The sequence below is a fragment of the Saccostrea cucullata genome, unplaced genomic scaffold (assembly GCF_032062105.1).
Source record: "Saccostrea cucullata isolate Sc308-1 unplaced genomic scaffold, CSIRO_AGI_Scuc_v1 ctg41, whole genome shotgun sequence".
In the NCBI taxonomy this organism is placed as follows: domain Eukaryota; kingdom Metazoa; phylum Mollusca; class Bivalvia; order Ostreida; family Ostreidae; genus Saccostrea; species Saccostrea cuccullata.
In genome coordinates, this window is record NW_026930623.1 from 347,254 (window position 1) to 370,125 (window position 22,872).

General features: G+C 34.7%; 1 protein-coding gene across 1 annotated transcript in view; it reads left to right on the forward strand.

The window, feature by feature from the left end:
- The window catches only part of LOC134229338 (huntingtin-like), a 34,423-nt gene that overhangs the window by 6,704 nt on the left and 4,847 nt on the right, over window positions 1–22,872 (forward strand). The window contains exons 14-54 of the mRNA XM_062711076.1: window positions 213–310; window positions 554–812; window positions 1,046–1,206; window positions 2,768–2,794; window positions 5,240–5,382; window positions 5,641–5,773; window positions 5,893–6,086; window positions 6,285–6,409; window positions 7,017–7,202; window positions 7,479–7,699; window positions 8,796–8,871; window positions 9,060–9,277; window positions 9,419–9,567; window positions 9,778–9,856; window positions 10,024–10,039; window positions 10,105–10,221; window positions 10,448–10,570; window positions 10,781–10,986; window positions 11,292–11,434; window positions 12,949–13,177; window positions 13,385–13,484; window positions 13,647–13,750; window positions 13,894–13,969; window positions 14,258–14,434; window positions 14,544–14,620; window positions 14,853–14,985; window positions 15,070–15,189; window positions 15,412–15,831; window positions 16,858–17,066; window positions 17,219–17,285; window positions 17,481–17,553; window positions 18,115–18,237; window positions 18,389–18,565; window positions 18,952–19,049; window positions 19,414–19,568; window positions 19,683–19,751; window positions 19,952–20,066; window positions 20,553–20,849; window positions 21,077–21,232; window positions 21,934–22,121; window positions 22,333–22,447. Of these exons, the coding sequence (XP_062567060.1) occupies window positions 213–310; window positions 554–812; window positions 1,046–1,206; window positions 2,768–2,794; window positions 5,240–5,382; window positions 5,641–5,773; window positions 5,893–6,086; window positions 6,285–6,409; window positions 7,017–7,202; window positions 7,479–7,699; window positions 8,796–8,871; window positions 9,060–9,277; window positions 9,419–9,567; window positions 9,778–9,856; window positions 10,024–10,039; window positions 10,105–10,221; window positions 10,448–10,570; window positions 10,781–10,986; window positions 11,292–11,434; window positions 12,949–13,177; window positions 13,385–13,484; window positions 13,647–13,750; window positions 13,894–13,969; window positions 14,258–14,434; window positions 14,544–14,620; window positions 14,853–14,985; window positions 15,070–15,189; window positions 15,412–15,831; window positions 16,858–17,066; window positions 17,219–17,285; window positions 17,481–17,553; window positions 18,115–18,237; window positions 18,389–18,565; window positions 18,952–19,049; window positions 19,414–19,568; window positions 19,683–19,751; window positions 19,952–20,066; window positions 20,553–20,849; window positions 21,077–21,232; window positions 21,934–22,121; window positions 22,333–22,447 (5,952 nt within the window). The remainder of the gene's footprint in view (window positions 1–212; window positions 311–553; window positions 813–1,045; window positions 1,207–2,767; window positions 2,795–5,239; window positions 5,383–5,640; window positions 5,774–5,892; window positions 6,087–6,284; window positions 6,410–7,016; window positions 7,203–7,478; window positions 7,700–8,795; window positions 8,872–9,059; window positions 9,278–9,418; window positions 9,568–9,777; window positions 9,857–10,023; window positions 10,040–10,104; window positions 10,222–10,447; window positions 10,571–10,780; window positions 10,987–11,291; window positions 11,435–12,948; window positions 13,178–13,384; window positions 13,485–13,646; window positions 13,751–13,893; window positions 13,970–14,257; window positions 14,435–14,543; window positions 14,621–14,852; window positions 14,986–15,069; window positions 15,190–15,411; window positions 15,832–16,857; window positions 17,067–17,218; window positions 17,286–17,480; window positions 17,554–18,114; window positions 18,238–18,388; window positions 18,566–18,951; window positions 19,050–19,413; window positions 19,569–19,682; window positions 19,752–19,951; window positions 20,067–20,552; window positions 20,850–21,076; window positions 21,233–21,933; window positions 22,122–22,332; window positions 22,448–22,872) is intronic.

The window sequence follows — 22,872 nt, forward strand, 5'->3', positions numbered from 1 at the left end:
TATTTACCATCAGAATATTTTTTTGTTAAATATGTACTGTAAATCTTCATTATCTCAGAACCTCAGTTTCTTGAATACCATGGATATGAGGAAGTGATTTGAAAGTCACTACCACTGTTTATAAATTTTGAATCTATAGATATTTTGAAGTTTTTTCATGACCATGTTGAGTCCAAGGTAATGATATTTGATTGTAAATATGTGTTTTGTAGAACCTGCATCTACAGGACAGGATCGTGTTGTTTGTGATGGAGATGTTAGGAAACGATGATATCCGGGTCAGACACTGTGCTTCAGAGACACTAGTCAGGTGGGTGAAACAAGCCTCTATCTGATAATGTAAATAGGGAAAGATACGGGTTATTACTGAATCCTAGAAATAGAGTTTATACAGAAGTTTTTATCATGTTTTCTGAATCTAGATGAGCTTGATTTATAAATTTTCATCTTCCCACATTGCTTAACCAAAAAGAAAATTTCTATCATCTTTTGCAAATATTTTTAGCTGAACCCATTTTAATTCACAGTTCTTTTCATATTGTTTTTTTAACAGAATTGTGCCAAAGTTATTTTATTCTTGTGATCATCCACAACATGACCCGATTATAACGGAGTCTCGACTTCACACTGAGAAGCTCCTCTCCCCGATGGTGTCTGATTCTGTTCTGAACTCACCTCCCCTGGTTCTGGGCTTGGTGAAGCCCTACACAGATAGTAATGGAGCCGTCTCCCCCTCTGTAGAAAGTAACTTGTCCCGAGTCGTGAAATCAGCACTACATCAGCTGAATGTGTCACAGTCCAAACACTTAACAGTAAGTTTACACAGGTTACCTTGAAGTCTAGAATACAGGATAAACATACTTTTCAATATCATTTTATCCACTGATTTACTCATTTTATGTCATCTTGATGACATATTCGTAACACTTCATTTTGTGAATCTCAAATGGATATGATCCGAACTGATTTGCATAAAAGTTTTAGTCTGTTTTTAGCGGTAATATGCTATTCCCCCCTTTATGATACAGTACTTTATATTCTACAGTTTGGGTGTTGCCATGCTTTATTCCTCCTGTCGGAGGCTTTCCCTGCCACACTGTACGCTCATTCCTGGGGGTGTGGACCTTGTACATCGTTCCTCCCCAAGGAGGCCAGCAATAAGGGAATAATGAAGAGGCCCCCCAGTCGATCTCACAGTAACTCAAGGTAACATAAAGTCCATTTCCCCTTGTCACTGTGATAATTTCCATTTTGTTTTATTCTTATTTTTTCTCCCATTTTAATTCATTACTTTTTACTTTGTGAAATGTATTCATTTTGTATGAAATTGTAAAATGTTGTGCACAATGATTTTTTGTATATTTTATTTTGTGGAATTGTTTGATCTTTTTTTTATCTGATAGGTAGAAAATACAAATGATTGTAGGGACCCGTTCAAATAACTGAAAGACTAATTAACTTCAGTTGATGAAGAATATACAATTAGGGTACATTTGAAACTTGAAACTTGTTATTTCATTAAAGCTACATGGGATATGTTAGTACAATGAGAGTTCAATCCACTGTATGAACTATTAACATAATAAACTTTCTAAACATAATAACCTTTTTTGAATCTTAATTTTTAAGGACACACTTCATCTTTTTACCACGTTTCTGATTGCAGGAGACAAAATTTTGATAACAGGTGTGATTTAAGCATTGTGTACCAAAGTAAATTCATGTCTCTCAAATTGTATACATGTATCTAATGATAAATGTACATTTTTCATTTACTTCTACATGTACAATATATGTAAAGAATACATTTCTGTGTTAAAAAATCATTAACAATCTAATTTTCAAAGAAACCTGTATTTATTTAACTTGCATGATATTATATTTTTTCATATGTTCACAAAGATTTTCAATTAATAAACCAGAATAAGACAATAATTTTTATTTCCACAGAACTGATATATTTTCATATTGTATTTTCTTATAAATGTTGTGGGCCAAGTATCTTCATGCAAGGAAGAAATTGTTTTTGTTATCTGCAAGATACATTGTATGTGTGTATACATGTACGAGTTACTCCAGCATGCTAGAGGTTCACGGCGAGATACTTTTGACTTGGCGCCGCGTAATATAAGGAGCTTAGGGACGTTAACTGAGGCTCTTGCTTGTAGGAGTAATGTACAAGTTATTTATGAATTGATTCATGCATACAATTACATGAAAATTCTAATATAATGGTTACAACTATATGTATAAGACTGAATATTTACATTTCCAATAAATTTCCAGTATGATTCTTTACAAAAAAAATGCAGTTCATTTTCTCATGAACTACATTACATATGTACCACGAATAAGCTTGAATATCTCCATTGTTACTTCATAATACCCCTCTTGACGTTAAAAAATATAGTGCACGCTGTTTTGCTTTAAAATTGACAGTTGAATAGCGTAAATATATGGCAAGTCATCAGAAAAATAAAGTAAATATAAGAAATGAATTTAATTTTTTAAGATTCATGAGGTATATGATCTACGATGCTTCACGCCGGCATATTTATCATGAAGAGCTAACACACTTCATGAAATATGCCGGCGTGAAGCGTCGTAGTTCATAACCTCATGAATCTTCAAAATTAAACTCATTTCTTAAATAAACATCTCTATTCAGTTAACTTTAAAAAGCTAACTAAATTTAATTCTTTCAAGATTAAAGAAAAAAAAAGGCATTAATTCCAATTTTACAGAGAATGATGTTGTCTTTTAACAGAACTGTGATGGGTTATGTCTGGTCTGGGTAAGACAGGGGCAGCAACTGCTTTGTTTGTTTGTCCTCATTTATTGTCTCCCTTTAGCCAGGTCTGTTCTGAAATACATGTGAAATCATAGTCTATTGCAAACAAGCAATGTTATACACAAACATTACAGCATTTTTAGCTCTACTGGTCAGAGACCAGAAGAGCTTATGCGATAGTAATGCGTCCGGCGTCCGTCCGTCTGTCTGTCTGTAAACAATTTTTCAAAATGCTACTCCTCCTACAGTTTTGGCCTGATTTCAATATAACTTGGCACACAAGTAGACTGTACTAAGATACATAATTCTGTGTATCGGTTTTTGATTTCGATGAACGGTGTTGCCGTGGTTACTAAAAATAGAAATTTCTGTAAAATTCTTTCAAAATGCTACTCCTCCTACATTTTTGGTCCGATTTCAATTTAACTTGGTACAAAAGTAGACTATACTAAGATACATAATTCTGTGTATCGGTTTTTGATTTCGATGAACGGTGTTGCCGTGGTTACTAAAAATAGAAATTTCTGTAAAATTCTTTCAAAATGCTACTCCTCCTACATTTTTGGTCTGATTTCAATTTAACTTGGTACACAAGTACACTACACTAAGATACATAATTCTGTGTATCGGTTTTTGATTTTGATGAACGGTGTTGCCGTGGTTACTAAAAATAGAAATTTCTGTAAAATTCTTTCAAAATGCTACTCCTCCTACATTTTTGGTCTGATTTCAATTTAACTTGGTACACAAGTAGACTACACTAAGATACATAATTCTGTGTATCGGATTTTGATTTCGACGAATGGTGTTGCCGTTGTTACTAAAAATAGAAATTTCTGTAAAATTCTTTCAAAATGCTACTCCTCCTACATTTTTGGTCTGATTTCAATTTAATTTGGTACACAAGTAGACTACACTAAGATACATAATTCTGTGTATCGGTTTTTGATTTCGACGAATGGTGTTGCCGTTGTTACTAAAAATAGAAATTTCTGTAAAATTCTTTCAAAATGCTACTCCTCCTACATTTTTGGTCTGATTTCAATTTAACTTGGTACACAAGTAGACTACACTAAGATACATAATTCTGTGTATCGGATTTTGATTTCGACGAATGGTGTTGCCGTTGTTACTAAAAATAGAAATTTCTGTAAAATTCTTTCAAAATGCTACTCCTCCTACATTTTTGGTCTGATTTCAATTTAACTTGGTACACAAGTAGACTACACTAAGATACATAATTCTGTGTATCGGATTTTGATTTCGACGAATGGTGTTGCCGTTGTTACTAAAAATAGAAATTTCTGTAAAATTCTTTCAAAATGCTACTCCTCCTACATTTTTGGTCTGATTTCAATATAACTTGGTACACAAGTAGACTACACTAAGATACATAATTCCATGTATCGGTTTTAGATTTTGATGAATGGTTTTGCTGTTGTTACTAAAAATAGAAATTTCTGTAAAATTCTTTCAAAATGCTACTCCTCCTACATTTTTGGTCTGGACTACACTAAGATACATAATTCTGTATATCGGTTTTTGATTTCGACGAATGGTGTTGCTGTTGTTACTAAAAATAGAAATTTCTGTGAAATTCTTTCAAAATGCTACTCCTCCTACAGTTTTGGTTCGATATCAATATAATTTGGCCCACAAGCAGACTACACTAAGAAACACAATTTTATATATTGGTTTTTGACTTCAATTAACATTATTGCCTTGCCTGAAAATAGAAATTTCTGTTAAATACTCTCAAAATGCTACTCCAAATACAGTTTTAATCTGATTAAAATATAATGTGGCTTGCAAGTAGACTACATTAAGAACATAAAGGGACTTTCAAGGATCGTTATTTAATTTATTGCTGTTGTAAAGTTTCAATTCCCAACTGCTCAAGAACTTTTCTCGTCCTTTGCTATAAGTACATGTACAAACCAGTAGAGCTTCAGTCTCGACAGAGACTTCTGGTTTGAATTGTCTTGTTCAATAACTCGTTGAAGACTATAAATAGTTCAGAATTATTTATTTTCATGTTGAGTTGCATTTTTGCTAGAGTAATGTTCTGGAAAATTGTGCATGTTTTCTTTGCTGTCTTTCTTTGTCATGCATGAGGAATTTCATGTTATTTGAGCTTTTCATTCTTGAAACACACAATATATGATTGTCCTTTTGTGATGGATTGTTAAAATCAGTTTCACAGAAGTAGGCATGCATATCTGTACCTTATAACAACTTGAAAAAATTATATTCAAATCTAAGAAAATTATCATTGTAAAAGCTTGTAGAGATTCATTATTTTTAATAAACTTTTCACTTACATCATAAGAAATTGTTCATAAAATCTAAAGAAGAACATCAGAGTAGTAAGAATTTCACATTTTCATATATGAACTGTGGAGTTGATCCTGCGTATTGGAGTTGATCTTGCGTATTGTTGTGTTTCAGTACCTTCAGCCTTGATGAGATGTCGGCAGGGTCAGGGGGAGGGGCTCTCACCATTATCCTCCCTCTACTGACCTCCTCCAATGTCAGTCTGGATCTAGCTGCTCACAGTGACACTCTACAGTTTGCTGGCAATCTGGTCGCAGGTAAAATTTAGACTCTGTTATAAAAAATGTGTGGCCTTGCCAATGCATTAAAAATATAATTTTACATTCATATGTATCTAAATTTTTCTGATAAAAGAAATTTTAATAAAAAATTCTTTTGAAGTTTAGTACTTAAAATCTTCTATATGAAAATTAAGAGAAATTCATAAAAAGTACATGTACATAAAGAGTTGTGTGTAACTTTTAAATGCGCATGTACAGTTGTATTATATGTGCATCATGCTTTGCTAATTTTAGGTGCCGTGTACAGATGTATGCAGCCTGTGGAGGAGTCTAACTCTGCAAATGATGGTGAGGGGGTTAAATGGGGGGCCGTCTCAGACAGACTTCTGATTCCCTTCCTAGACCAACTCCTCTTCCATATTGCCAGGTATAGTGTCACATTGATCATTCATTTCTGTGTAAATGAAAATTCTTGTTTATTTCCCTCTCTGATGCAATGAATAACATTTTCTAAATGGTGATTTTGAAGTATAGGTCATATTACAGGGTCCTGAATTGCTGTGTCCATGTGATCGATGAACAAGTTCCTGGTCCAGCTCCCGTTAAACCCTCCCTGCCCTCTCTCCCCAATGCCCCCTCCCTCAGTCCTATCAAAAGGAAGAACAAGGGGGAGAGTCCTAATGATTCCCCAGCCAAAGGCAGCAATACAGACACAAAAACACCCACAAAACAACAAAAAGGTAAATAATGGACAGAATGAGAATTTGAACAATCAAATGGTGGAAGTTTTCATCTAAGATTTTATTTTCTTTTTTGCAAAATTTTTAAAATTGTAGCAATTTCAGAGTAATTTCATATAAAAAAAAAAATAAAGCACATGTATGTATTTACTGGAATTTTTGACTAGTGAATATTTAAGACAACAATTTATATCACAGAAAAGGAGAAAGAACAGGAGAAAGAAAAAGAGAAGACCAAAAAGGACTCATTAGGAGTATTCCACAGTATGCCACATTACATGAAGCTGTATGATGTGTTAAAGGGAGCATACTCAAATTATAAGGTCAGTCAAAAATCTTCCACATTGCGTGAAAGTGTGTTAAAGGGAGTTTACTCAAATTATAAGGTCTGTCATGAATGTGTTAAAGGGAGCTTACTCAAGTTAATAGTTAAAATATCAGTCAAAAATCTTCAACATTATGTGAATTCTGAAATTATGTTATATAAGTCTTGGTTGACAATTTGGTTTTACATATTAACATATGACAGTATCTTTTAATACATATTATAGTTTGCATGATGTATGCTGTTTTCCCGGTATTGTTATTGTAATGTTCGCTCTATTGTTTAGGTGTCCCTGGATCTGTTGGTGACTGACAAGTTCTGTAGTCCTTTCACACCTCAGTAGTCACCATGTCTCAGATATTGATATTGTGATGTCTACTGTTTAGGTGTCCCTGTCTCAGATATTGATATTGTGATGTCTATTGTTTAGGTGTCCCTGTCTCAGATATTGATATTGTGATGTCTGTTGTTTAGGTGTCTCTGTGTCAGATATTGATATTGTGATGTCTATTGTTTAGGTGTCCCTGTCTCAGATATTGATATTGTGATGTCTACTGTTTAGGCGTCCTGTCTCAGATATTGGTATTGTGATGTCTATTGTTTAGGTGTCCCTGGATCTGATGGTGACCGACAAGTTCTGTAGTCTCCTCCACACCTCACTGGTCACTCTGTCTCAGATATTGGAGATAGCCAGACTGGAGGACATTGGGAAGTACGCTGATGAGATTCTACAGTACCTCAAGTCTACAGTTATACTGGAGCCCACAGAGTCAATAAGATGTGTACAACAGGTATAGTGGTATTACAGTGTACTTATTGTAACAGTACCTCAAGTCTACAGTTATACTGGATCCCACAGAGTCAATCAGATGTGTACAACAGGTACAGCTTTCTTTGAAATTTTCATGAAAGTTAAGTTTACACAGAATTGTTTTATATTGAAGTAGGAACCAGGGAGCTAAATAAGCAAAATTAGTACTCTTAAAAAGTATTCAGCTGACAGCTACATTACAATTTTGTATCCATACCATACATTTTGTTTAATTAACACACTGTCTCTTTTTCAGCTTCTTAAAGCCTTATTTGGTACAAATCTTGTCTGTCAATGGGAGCCTCAACATCTGGTGAACCTGTCTGGTAAGCCCGGTAAAGCTGCCCGACTGACGGGAAATAACAAGCCTGGGCAGTACTACTTCTGTTTTACCCAGCCCTATACTCAGTTTACCCAGTCACTGGCCGGGGCCACGTTTAAAGCTTCCTCCCACACTGACCAAGAGGAGGGCACAGGGTCAGTACTTATTTTGCCCTACTTTAGAAAATTCCCCTTGGATTAAGTAAGGTTGTGAGAAAAACAATGTTATCAACTTCCTAAAGGTATATTATGCTAAGGGAAAAATAAAAGTGTAAAGGGCGATTTGTCGTTTTTAGAAGCTCATTATATCGTTCTTCCTCGATTCCCTCTCGGAACCAATCTGTCACGAGATTAGCTAGTTCATCATCAATAGGTTTATCACAAGTCTCTTTAACTTTAAGTTTCTTACCGGCATTTACGTACTTGTTGTTATATTCAGAATCTCGTCTAATGCGCGCTTCCTCGAAGCCGCTTCACCGGAAGTACCCGGTTCTTAAAAAGTATTCAGCTGACGATCTTCATATTCTTGGTAATCATAATCATACAGATTTTTGCTCTTAATAACACACTTGTTTCTCTTGATTCTCTTGAATCGCTTTTAATAGAAAGCCTTATTTGGCGCGGAACTATCATGTCCTCCGCCATGACCACGAGAACACGTGGAAGTGCTAGTCGAAGTCGACGAACTCGACGACGAACTGTAGACGGTGTCTTCCCGAAGACGATGATTTGTTCGGGGCTTTTTTCTTTCCCTTGACCGGTGCTTTATCATCGTCAGGGTTAGCATGGTTAGGAGCGTCCGCCATGACGCACGTGGTTTGAACTTTCAAAACCGATGTTTTACCCAGCCCTATACTCAGTTTACCCAGTCACTGACCACGTCAGAAACAAAATTGAACTCTGAAAAAGTTCTAAGAAGATATTGACCTCGTCCAAATTGATCGAGCAAGTGAGGAGCTCCGGCTACTTGCAGTTCAATGACTTGGCGGCTGCGCAGTACTATTCACATTATCTCGGAAGTGACGTTTACGAAAAATAATTCCCCTTGGATTAAGTAAGGTTGTGAGAAAAACAATGTTATCAACTTCCTAAAGGTATATTATGCTAAGGGAAAAATAAAAGTGTAAATAATATATACATTGTGTTTTCATACCAATAACTCCTGTTTGCTTGTAAAAAAAGTAGTGATGAAATAATTGATTTGAATGATTCTGCTTGTAATCCTCTAATCTTAATCATTTTTTTGATTCAGGTCATTGAACACATTAAGGAAATGTGTAGACAGAAAATTTCCAGCAATCCTGAAACCCAATAGCAAAACTGATAAGGTAACCAGAAATGTTTAAAATAATGATGCCCAAAGTCAAACATTTTTTGTATTAAAAAAAATGGGTCTTAGAAATTATTGTCAAAAAAAAAGTTTTGTTACCCTCTGAGTTATGATCCCATTGGCCTATTCAACATTTTACATCTAATAACATGTAAACTGATTTAAACTAAAATGTTATCACTGTAGTCCACCGTAGCCTCGTATATCCGACTGTTTGAGCCCCTGGTCATCAAAGCTCTGAAGCAGTACACTGTGTCCAGTAGCCTTGACCTTCAGCAGCAAGTCCTTGACCTTCTGAGTCAGCTGATTCAGCTCAGAGTGAATTACTGTCTCCTGGACTCTGATCAAGTCTTCATAGGATTTATCATCAAGCAGTTAGAGTTCATAGAGGAGGGACAAATTAGGTGGGTAATTTTATTTTGTATATGTCCATTATTGTTGTCAAAACTGTCACTAAGTGTATGTTTCATATGCACATGAACATATAAATGCTGTCTTTACTAAATTTTTCGTAGTTTGGATTTTTCTTTTTCTTATTTTTTCAGAAATTCAGAGAACTTAATTCCCAACATCTTCAGTTTCCTTGTTATGCTATCATATGAGAAAACTCACAGTAAAACAATCATTGGAATGCCCAAGATCATCCAGCTTTGTGATGGTATCATGGCTAGCGGACTACAACCAGTGTCTCATGGTAAAATTAATGCATTTGTATATTCAAGAATTATTTGGGAGCAATGTAATCATATGGTACATGGAAATGTAAACATTGCTGCATGTTGTTACAATCCAAAATAATTATGTAGAAAATCATACATGTACATTATTTGTAAATGTAAAATCTTGTAAATTTGTGCTACCTTTGATAGTGTGTTGGTTATTTGGGATATTTTAATTTTTCCAGCCATCCCTGCCCTGAGACCCGTGGTGTTTGACTTGTTTCTGTTGAGAAAAAGGACAACAAACCAATATCAACAATTTAAGTAGAGACCATGTGTGAGACTCAGACATATGTTCATTGATATTATCATTCTACACATTATATCAAAATACTACCAGGAACACACAGGGGTTATATTATAGCCAAAAAGGGCTTTAAATCTTTATCCAATAATAAATACATGTAATGATTATACTGACTTCTGTCTAGAAGTGCATCACAACATGTACAAAATGAAAGAAATAATGAAAGTTCCATTTTTCATCTGCAAACTTTAATTTACTTATACAGACCCTGGATTTATTAGTGGTGGTTCTACAGCAAAGTAAGAAGGAGAGTGAAGAGCGCTGGAAGAGATTATCTCGTCTGATAACAGACAGTTTATTACCAGCCTTAACATCCAATCAGGTAACAGATAGCTCTCCATAAACAGAAAACAGCCAATCAGGTAACAGATAGCTCTCTATAAACAGAAAACAACCAATCAAGTATCAAATAATCTACAATCTGATTAAAACAGCCAATCATGTAACATAAGGGAATCTGCAAGCCTTAGAAAAACAGCCAATCAGGAAATAGATAGGTGTATTCATATAATCAGTAATTTATTGGTGTCTTGATACTTCTGTTTCAGGTAAATTTAGACAACAGTGAATCATTGGACGTGCTTCATCGTCTATTTGAGTGTCTAGCTCCCATTGTATTCAGACCAGTGGATATCTTGCTGAAGACACTGTTACAAGCTCCTTCAAACATAGTAAGATACAAGTACATCAAAGTACATCAAGAACCTTTTTAATTTTTGGTATCATTTTACATTTGCATACAGGAATTGTCATTTTAGTAGAGAATTATCATGATTTAAGCTGGACCTTATAACGTATAATGCATATCAAAAAATCTGTGCAAAAGATACATGTACTAGAATCCTATCATGTTTGAGGAAAACTCTGTATTGTTGTTGTAGGGAAGCACTGAGAACTTACAGCGTTGGATGTGTCTGGTGCTATCTGTGGTCCGAGTTCTCATGGCTCAATCCAAGGAGGAGGTCATACTGTCACGCCTCACTGAGCTCAGAATCAAACTCACCCTCTTCAAAGTTCACAGCTCCAAACTGACAGAAGAACAAAAACAAATGGTCCAGGATATGCTACCTGAACAGATTCTAGCAAGGTATGGGTTTTTTTCCTCTGATATACAGCTCAAATTTGGTATCTCAAACCCTGATATCTGGAATACCATGGATATCTTGTGAATTGGTAAAGTGATTTGGAAGTCTAAACCATTTATTCTTTAAGTATTTTACATGTATATCTTTAATTCTTGATTATCTCAAAATTCTCAAGTTTGAGATAGCGAGATTTGACTGCTTCACAGCAGCTGACACAAATAAGACATTCATGCATGGATATTTTCATTAGGGAGGCAATTAACAACAACAGATGGAGTGTTATGGACAATATTTTTCACTTTTATAGATTTTTGGTTCAGGTGATTGGGAAATGTCTAGAGGTCATCATGGGTCATCAGTTGTCGTATCATGGGTCACATGACCAAACAGAGTTCCTGTCACAACAGTTGTCCCAGTTCCTACTGTACATCACACACATGTTCCAGTCAGGTACCCAATACTCTGATCATTTTTAAAATTATATAGCAAAACAAGGATGACTTAATACTTGTATATTTTTCTTTTTATTAAATGTGCTATATTGGTGCATGTGGGAATGAACATCAAGTGCATAAGCATGTTAAAATAATTCATTTAGGATTTTACTGTTTATTTACATGTATAACATGTGGATGTCAAAGAATACGCATCTAATTGGGTATAACTTGGGCATACCTATGATTGATTAAAAAATTACTATTGAATGAATTACTGAAAAAAGGATATAACATAATCCTAATTTGTAACAAAATCACATGTATATGTTATAAATGGTCAAATTTTTAACGATAATATTTTATTAATTATGGAATTTATTTTGTTGTCTTATTTCTTCCATCTCAATTTATTATATTGACACATTTTTTATGCATTTTTCAAATAATGTTTTTTATGTTAAATGACCTAACAGATTTTTTATTCATCAAACAAAATAAAATGAAGGATTTGAAAATGATCTTTGATCACTTTAATAAACAGCGATATCTTGGCAGAGTGTTACACATGTTGACCATTCCCTTGCTTTCTTGAATTCATTGCTTCTCAAACCATCTGATGTACAGTGAATATATTTACATAATTAATGGGTTTTGATATTTACAATGTAATCTGAAATATGTCGTTGGATAGGTGTAAATTGTTAACACTTCAGCCAAATTGCAAATCTATTTACACAAAGAATTAAACTTGAATAAGACATTTTTTTGTTTTCACTGCATTTTTTCAGGCACTGCATTAACAGTTTTTACAATATTAAGAGAAAATATTCCCTGATGTTTTATATATGTCAAAGGTATAATTTTACTGAAAATAAGCAATCAATTATTTATTACTTATTCTTTGATCAACAACACAAAAATAACTATGAGCTCTATATAATTGGGCATTTTTTAAGAGAACTAAAGCGGGCATGTTCGAAGATGAAAGCACGGATTATACTAAAGACAAAATCACCCAGTAATGTAAATAAAAGATTAAAAGCTCATTTCCTCCTGGGGCGAACTAAAAGCGTCTTTGGAGATTATGCATGTATCGAAATTTCCACCATTGAACTATCTAAACAAATTCATGGAACGACTGCATAAATAAGCCCTGGTTAAATCTAGTACTGTCTGACGCCGTGACGTCAGACAACAAAATCACATGTTAACAAATGGAATCAGATTTTGTTGTTATACTACACATTTTTTTATGGGTAATAGAATAGAATTAAAACTTGACTTAAAATGCATATAATATAAATAACATGAATGCAATTCATGTATTTGCATATATTTCATGGTTTTGTATTTCTGTAACTGTGTTTTGTTTCTTCCATTCCATTTTTCTCTTGGAGATTCTCGATTATCCCATTATATACAGGGTAGTGTTTGAACCAGAGCACTTACCAATTATATGTCATGTGAACAGTCTTGAAGCCATATTCTCAGGTTATACTCATGGCTTGATGATATTGTATTCTACAGGTATGTTTAGGAGGGTGGCCACCTGTGCTCTACAGATTGCCTCTGAGGAAGCTGTGGATTGTTTCTACAGCATAAGAGAAGTCAACCGTAACTTCCTGTCAGTTTCCATGACACTGCCGACCTTGACCTTACAGTGGTGTAACATTCTGATCCTTCTGAATTACGATGACCAGAATTTATGGAGTGAGGTCATGCAGACCCCAAATAGGCATCTCAAACCAGGAACAAGGTAGTGAAACACTGCAATACTCTGATACAAGTGTCAAGTCTTGTTCTTAATGATTAATATTAAAGCTTTGAATGTTAAATTTTGGTTATTTAGCACAACATAATAACAATGGATGTAATGACAAGTTGCATTAGCACATTTTGAAAATTAGTCTGTTGAACTATCTGTGTTATGAACATCTGAATTTAGGACTCCTTGTTTTTGTAGTCAGTCTACGAGTCATGAGGCCCACCCTGTGGCTGAGACCCACTGCTGTAACCAGGAGATCCTCAGACGAGGGGGTATCATTCTCTTCTGTGACTTCGTGGTCAGTCTTCTAACACTAACAAGCACCTACTGAGAGAGATATTATGTCAATAAAAATAACACAATTTATAAAATCTATACATATGATAAAAAAAATTAATCAGTTGTCTTTCATTGTGATGTGATCTGATATAGATGCTGGATGTCTGATTTTAACTTGCAGTGTGAGAACATGTTGGATGCAGAACACATGACCTGGCTGGTGATTAACCACGTGAGTGACCTTATACAGCTATCACGGGAGTCTCCGGTCCAGGACTTCATCAGGTATCTACAGTGTACTCCTATTTATTGTTAGCATGGACACAGAAAAATCTCGAATGTGATAAACAAAAGAAATGTTTTGAATGATTTGCACCTCTACATTTGTACATAGGACACTTAAAATACATGTACGTTTTCTTTTTTAGTGCTATACACAGAAACTCAGCAGCCAGCTGTTTGTTTATTCAAGCCATTCATTCCAGAGGTCAGGATGTGTCCAAGGTAAGTTTGAGAATAAGATCCAGTTTTTCATTGTTTTTTTTCACCCAGTACTTTAACTTGAACTTTCTTGATGAAAATCTTAGAATATCATTCATTTAACCATTTGTCAAAAATCCTGATGTGAGACAATTGCAATGGTGTCTGAAAGAGAAATGGAACAATTATTTTAAATTGTAGATAGTATGCAGTATGTAAACTTGATTGTCATTTACATGTAAATATTAACACATTAAATTTAGTGTCCTACATTAAATAATGAAATCATGCAGTCAATCAACTCTGTTGTAGCCATCCCAGATAAAGAAGACAATGAAGTGTGTGGAGGCCATACATCTGAGCCAGACAGGTGCCCTTTTGACCCTGTTGATTGACAAGTTCCTGAACACCCACCATCTCTCTGTAGCCCGCCTCTGTGACACCATCGCCTGTCACAGGGTGGAAATGTTACTGGCCGATAACTTCGAGGTAGGTAATATATTGAGTACAGAATTGGATAAAATTATGGAATTTCATTATGAAATGGAGCTGTACTTACACTGAATGTTTAATATGCTGATCTTTTTAACTGATACAGGATGCTAAGAAGCAGTTACCATTAGTTGATTTGGATAAACTCCTGAAGTTTATGGAGACCCACTCATTGCTTAAGAGGTGAGTATTTTGTAGAACATTTCTGATTATTTGAGGAACATGTATTTACATGAACCACTAAAGGATTCTATTATTTTATCCCACAAACTCAATTTATTTATCCACAATAGCGTGAAGCTCAGATGTTGCATATGATTTGCATACATATATTTAAAAAGGTTAAATATCGAGTAAACAAACACTATTCCTACATGTATGCGTATAACCTACAAGTGCTGCTTTGATATTGTAGACATGCTCGGTTGGTTTCCTTGCTGCAGAGACTGAGGGGGACCCTGGACCCAGAGACTTCATTATCTCTGTATACTGACACCCGTCATCCTGTCCTCAGCACAACAGAGTATCTCCACAACCAGATGGACAAGGTTTGAAATAATTTAAGTTCACGATCATATAATCGTTCAGGACATTTCCAGACAGGGAATAATAAGTGTTTCTTTCCTTTGTAGGACTTGTACCTGTCCATAGTTAAGTATCAGTGTTCCAATCCTGACTCTAGTCCCAGAGAATGTGGCCTTCTGCTTCACAAACTGGAATATGCTGATATGTTGGCTATAACCATGACAAAGGTTAGTATTTTTATTTCTTATCCAAATGTGAATGCCAAAAAATCACAGGAAATTTGATATTATTATGAGTAGGGAATATCTAAATCCCTTCCAAAATGAAAATATGGGTCATTGTGGCAGTAAATCAGAATCTATGAAACTTGGACTGATGTTTATAATACTTTGTCATAGTAATATTTGTAGTAAATGTACAACATGGCTGTATTTATTTTTTTCTATTAGGAGTTCAGTCTGGACATTCTATCAGAGTGCCTGACCTTGGGAGCTCAGTACACCTTGATAAAGAGCACCGACTCTGTGACGGTCCTAGACAATGAAGGGAACCAGGTCCTCCAGGAGCCGGTCACAGACAATCTGTTCCAGGCGGCCCAGCTGACCCTGACCCGACACATCAACTACGTCATCAACCTCCTCCCCGCCCCCCACCAGATACTCACCTTCTCCTCGGTGTTCGTGAAGGAGAGTCGATACCAGGAGAAGATGAACGATATATTCTCTGACACCCCCTGGAGGGACATGATATTCTCACTGACCAAAACTCTGAACTGTTATCTGCAAGCTATGGACAGGTTACCATGGAAACCGGATATTCCCACGGAATCTCACTGTGATATTTGTAAATTTAGTGTGTTGTGTATGGAGGTAAGGACTTTTATTTTCATTTATGTCAACTGAGAGAGGTACAGCTGTACCTTGATTTGTTAAACCTACCTTTTTATACCTATACTGTATAAAGGGTAATTTTTACTGCTGTAAATTTTTACAAATTTTGGTCAAAAAAGGGTGATTTAAATTTTTACGCGTTAATTGTTTACGAATTTTACATGTCCGTAAAAATTAAAATCATCAGATGTAAAATTCCAGATCACTGATTGTTATCACTTTGAATGCGTTTACGTACAAATAATGTGTCCGAAAACCCAATGTAAGAGAGAGAGAAAAAGGGAGAGAGATTTATTAAATTATAACAATATAAACAATGCCAGAAATTATATTATGTATAATTTTTTTATCATTTACCTTTATATACATGAACGATGTACCCTTCATTTATTCATGTTTTATAAAGCACATAGCTAGGCACACCATGTGCTCGACAGGTATTTACCGAAAACAAAGAGAGACAACTCAAACTATAAGAATTTAAGTGAAAGTATACATGTACAGTGTATTAAGAAGTCGAAGTTTTATTGAAAGCAAATAAAACAGAAGAAAGTGTCAAAGATTAAAAACATATAATTGGAAGACCTGTAATTATTAAGTCATTATCAGAAGTTATGCGTCTCGAAAAAATACAAAAAAAAAGAGTAACCAGGTAGGTCTAACTGATTAATTAACAATACAATTACATATATCTAGCCTCCAGGGAGTGAGCTTATTGGCAATTAGCATTACTTTTACACATACGATGTTGAAAATTTACACGAGCCGTTTTATAAATTATGTGAAACTTTACGCATTTAAATTTTACGGATTTAAAAAACTTGTAAAAATTAGTAAAAATTAGCAGCACGTAAAAAATACCCATTATACAGTATAATGTACAGAAAAATGACTTAAAATTTTTGTTGAAATTTTTTTTGCTTTGAAATTTCATTATTTTTTATTCTATCTTAGAGCAATTTTCAATTTAAAAGGAACTTAAGTGTTTATCTTGTCTTTTCCCAGCTTTTGTGTTGGATGTTTCATAATGACATTCTCCCCACCTCAGAGCAGTTGAACGTTTGTCTGAAGTGTACCGCAGTCATTCTGCAGAATCAACAGCTCTCCGCTGTGATTGGCCAAAAAGATCATGTGTCATGGATAGCATCTATAGCTTCATCTATCTACCAAGTCTTTCTCTCCTGTAAGGATATTACACGACAATACATTCTGTTGTAGATAAATTTAGTAGAAAAAAATCGGGCCGTTTCGTTTTACAAAGAACTAAGACTGAGACCAAAAACTAAGATTGTAAAATTTGACAGCATATACGATTCTGTTTAGAATTGCTATTGATAAAATATCTTTCTACATTCCTTTTGAAAAGATTAAAACCATTATCTATTAATTGTAAATATGAAAATTACAAGGAGAATAAATTTATTGTCTTAGTTGTAAGTTCTTTAATTTGTAAAACGGGTCCCTTGAGTACATGTATTTGCAAGTTATATAATTGTTTGTGTACATGTTAATTCATTTTAATTTTGAATTATAACTGCTGAAACTGAAATTGAAAAGAATTGCTATTTTACTTACTGGAAGAAAATGTCCCAGAATGTTTGTAAACTGAGATCAAATTTTTCTTGTAGTGGTTGCCCATGTCACAACCAGTCAGGAGTGTGAGGAACCCAGTTGTCAAAAAGGTCATGTTGGAAGTTCAAGGTCACTGTGAAACATCTCAGAATTCATGACTGATATATGTATGCTTTTTTGGCGACGACTTAATGTACATGCATGTAGAGGTAACCAAGGTTGTTTACATGATGAACTTTATATATGACTTTTATAAATTATCAGTTGTTTTGTTTGAGTCTTGTCTTTGAGAGTAGAATGGGACCATATAAAGAGATAAAAAGTTCTACCAGTACGTAGAAATCTTGAATGCGAATAAAAGTTGGTTTACATGTTATATCTTATAAGGAAAAAATTACAGCGGGGGGGGGGGGGGGGGGGGGAGAGCTACTGATTTATATTTAGGTGATTATTAAGGCTCATAAGTGTCTTGTTTTATATAAAATGGAAAGTGGAAAGCGGTAAAAAACATAAAATTGAGAATGTATCATGATCCATAAAAATTGTTGTCCCAGTAGGGGGAAATTATTTGTTTGTTTACAGGTATTGCTTAGAGATGATCTTTTTGTTTATAAAGTAATATATATCTTTGGCCAATTTTTTTTTTTTTAAACTTAATTTAATGTACATGTTTTTTGGGTTTTTTTCCAGAATTGTCTGTGATTGTCAAAGCCTGTGATCAGATTTCAGAACTTGTGCAATATTTGTTGTTCAACAAAACATCTCATTCCATACCTTATTTCTTGGACTGCCATCTTACCACCATTATTATTTGTAAGTAAAGGACCTGTAAAACAGAATTCTTTCCATCCTCTGTCAGAAATCATTTAATATAGGTATTTTAAAGATAAATTTAGTCATAAAACTACACACATGTTGAAGATAGTTTAGAGATTTGTGTGTAATGTTTTCTATTTTTTTTTAGCATTAGCTCGCCTGCCGGCTCTCAATAGCTATGCCAGGACACCATCATTAGTGTGGAAGTTAGGATGGACCCCCACACCCTCAGGGGAACTGAGAACACACTTACCTCCCTTACCAGTGGATTATCTCAAAGATAAAGATGTGTTAAAGGAATTTGTCAGCAGAATCAACACTCTAGGTAGGAAAGTTAGCTAAAATACAAACCTGACAAAAGAATGATTGGAATTGGAAAATATGTGTACAGTGAAATTTGTCTAAGCCAGACACAACTGATTCTGTAGAATTTTTTTGGTTCAGAGAACATTTTAAATAATTGATTTACTACTAGGAACTAAAATAAATTGCAAATTTTTAAGATTTTGGGATACCCAAAATTCAGATTAGACAAGTTCTATGAAAAGTTTAAATTTTGATCCTGTGTGTAAATCTTGATCGGTTTTCTGAAATCTTGGTGACACAAGGTAAACAGTGAAGCTGCATATGATTTTAAGTAAACTGTGAGAAAACAGTGATATGTTATTTGTATAGCTGGTGTCCTTTTGAACACATTACATTATTATAAAGGTTGGATCAGTCGTCAACAGTTTGAGGAGACCTGGATGAGTTTACTGGCGGTACTGAACCCAGTGATAGAGGACGTCACAGAACACATCTCACAGGAGGTCAGATTTATATTTGTACTCGCTAAGCTTTACACCTAGATACAAATTATAGGAATGAATCTCATCAGAGATCACTTTATACATTACACCTAATACAAATCATAGCAACATAGCCTCAAGTCTTAATTTACTGAAACAATTTAACTTTTTGAAACCATGGAATGAAGTTAAAACACTGTACATGTTGCTAAAGTAAATGATTTTGTTAATGCAGATGCATATATTTTTTTTGCTCTGAATGTTATAGTATTGTGATCATGCCTTTTATTTGCATAACAAACTAATTATAGAATGTATTGATTAGTAAAGCAAATTGTCAATTTTAAAGTTTAAATGAAATTGATAAATCTTGCTTCTGTTTTAGGAAGAAATAGAGAGGTCACAGTGTATGGTGATAGCTGTCAAGGCCATCACTGCTATGTTATTACAGTCGACCTTGACCCCTGTACCTGGTAACCCCAGCAACAGTGTTTATGAGGTCAGACCGAGGGACAAACCCCTAGGATTTTTACACACCAGGTAAAGAAATTATCCTGAAACATCTAACTATATTCCAAGGCTAAATTGCAGGTATTTTCAATGCTTTAAATCTTGTTTTGTATTTAGAGTTTAGTTCTTATTTTGATTTTTTAGATGTGGTAAAAAGCTGACCATCATCAGAGGCATCATTGAGAGAGAGGTTCAGGACCTGTACAGAAAAAGGTAGAGTGTTCAATGAACCACATTTAACTTGTACATTGTCAAAATTACAACAAAAGAAAAAAATGTTAAAATATATACATTGTCAAAATTTAAAAAAAGATCTATATTGAAATGCTGAAAAATTTTATCTGCAGGTGTAAGTGTTAGCTAAGTAGTACTTGAATGTTATTTATGTATTGTTTGACTTTATTTTGACACAGTGAGGATAACTGCAGCAGTAATTTATGTGAGGGGGAGGATCGGGAAATCCTGAGGTACATGTTTGACAATAACCTAGAGAGGGAGAGCGGGGATGTAGGATATACACTCGGACAGGTAATGTTTGTACAGTCTCGATCGGGTACAGGTAACCTGTGTCATTTAATAATGGTCATAAAGTTTACCACTTGATATGGAGTATATTCAATGAACACTCTTAATCAAGTTCTGTACTTTGCAATGTTGATCTTTGATTCAAGAAGAGAGTCTTTTGTGTCAGTTGTACACATACTGTATATTTGTAATGATTCAGAGATTATTTTATGATATTTTAATCACTGTGATATTAACATTTATGAATAATATACTTTTATGAATATACTACTGATTTAAAACTCAAAATCATGTATAAATCTAATATATTAACCATACTTTGACAGAAACTAATAATTTTTAGTTAGACAATATTAATAACTTAATAATCAAATCAAATAAATCAGCTCTTGAAATCAAATATTTGAATAAAACTAAATTCAACTAATAAAAGCAACTGTCTTATTCACGCTAGAGACCCTGTTACATGTATAGAATTTATATCTCTAGGTCTCTATAGAGTCCATCTGGTCTGTTGTTGGAGCTCTTCATGTACAGACAGCTGATTCTGATACTCCAGAGTCTCTAAACAGTCCAGAGCAGGAGAATCCAGAAAATGCCCCACCCCCTCCAATACAACAGCAGTTCCCATTGGTCAATCTAGAGAAGAGGGAGAGATCAATCTCTCTGAGTGGCCTTGACATTCATTCCTGTCTACAGTTTTTGTTAGAGTTGTACGGACAGTGGCTTTCTCCCAACAGTATACTGAAACCTCCACTAATGCTGAAAAATGAAGTGGTTAAGTCGGTGAGTTTTCACTTTCACACATTCAGATTTTTAAAAAAACTTTGAGATTGTAAAAACACTTTGCAGAAAAACATGTTTATAGCAGAGTGCCAGGGATGACAGTTTTAATATCAGTAACTAGTAGTTATAAAACAAAGAAAATTTACTTATGTACATATTTGACTTGACAGAAAGAGTCTTATTCTAGTATTGAATTGTTCAATCAATGTTTTTATATGTATTTACAGCTTGTCTCCCTTTCTGACCTGTTTGTGGAGAGAGAACAGTATGAGTGGATGCTGGACTTCCTGTTTGACATTTACAAGGCCCACCCTACAGAGGATGAGATCGTCATGCAGTATATCAATGTAGGACTCGGTAAAGCCGCAGCTGTCATAGGCCTGGTTAGTATTGGTATGAGATAGTCATGCAGTATATCAAAGTAGGACTCAGTAAAGCTGCAGTTGTCATAGGCCTGGTTAGTATTGGTATGAGATAGTCATGCACTATATCAATGTAGGTCTCAGTAAAGCTGCAGCTGTCATAGGCCTGGTTAGTATTGGTATGAGATAGTCATGCAGTACATCAATGTAGGACTCAGTAAAGCTGCAGTTGTCATAGGCCTGGTTAGTATTGGTATGAGATAGTCATGCAGTATATCAATGTAGGACTCAGTAAAGCCACAGCTGTCATAGGCCTGGTTAGTATTGGTATGAGATAGTCATGCAGTATATCAATGTAGGACTCAGTAAAGCCACAGCTGTCATAGGCCTGGTTAGTATTCGTATGTGATCGTCATGCAGTATATCGATGTAGGACTCAGGAAAGCCGCGGCTGTCAAAGGCCTGGTTAGTATTGGAATTCTGTATGAGGCTCTGTAATTTAAGGATTTATATCTCCTTGTGACAAGAGCAGTTCTACTAAGAAGCATAGAGAATGAGTTTTGTAAAGCTTGAAATGTGTACAATTTGAGGAGGAAAAATTGCAGTTAAAAAAAAAAGAAGTGGCAGAATTTGAATTGTTCAGAATTTTTAGGCGTTTACATAATATTTTGTTGTTGAATGATCAGGAATTAAGGAATGAATAATTTTAAAATAATCAACAGGATAGTTCTGGTATAGAAAAGCTGATGAAGTTGTTAGACGCAGGCCTGCGGAGCCCTCATCTTCCCAGTAGAACAGCAGCCATGCACGGAATCCTGTATCTTCTGGAGGCAGGCATGCAGGAAATCACCAAACCTCTGGTGCCCATGGCAACAGACTTCCTTCTCAGGAATTTAGGCAGCATAAGCCAGTATGCACTTTGAATTACAGTACTAGTCCATGTGTAAGCTTTGGCTTTGAAATGTGTCATGCAGGGGTAATGACCTCATTGAAAAAGTTTGAATACTTAAGTTTTTGCATGTGAAATTGACATGTAGCATCTAGGGCTAGGAATTTGCCACAGATTTCATATTGCGATATTTTTAACTGTATTGTGATATTTTACATGTTTCTTTTTTCAGAACATGTATAACAAGTCAGCAATACATTCTAACAATGTGGGCCACAGCTTTCTATATAATGGAAAACTATCATGTGGATCTTAAAGACTTGGAATTTCCTAGCAAAGTTCTACAGGTTTGGCATTCTTTTAAACCCAGTTTTTCTTATCCTGTGAGAAATAGTAATAAAATGTATGCATTACTGATATAACAAATTTTATAAATATGATCAAAATTCAATCTTTGGACGTTTTTTCTTATTGCTGTAAGGCCAAACAAAAAAATATCTTTGTTTACTGTTACATGCTGAAATAAAATAGGGTCGGTAGGTAGGAATTTTTTTTTATTTTATTGAATTTTTTTATACACAAATTCACATGAATTGGTTGAATTACAAAACAGTTTTACCATTGTATGGTGTGTTAATTTTGTTTGGCTTGAAATATGGGTGGTTTCTTGCCAACTGCTTTATAACTCAGGGGTGTACAATTAAAAAAATCAAGTACTAGCCCACAGGCTTGTAACAGCAATAAAGTTACTAGCCCGAAGTTAAAAGTGAGC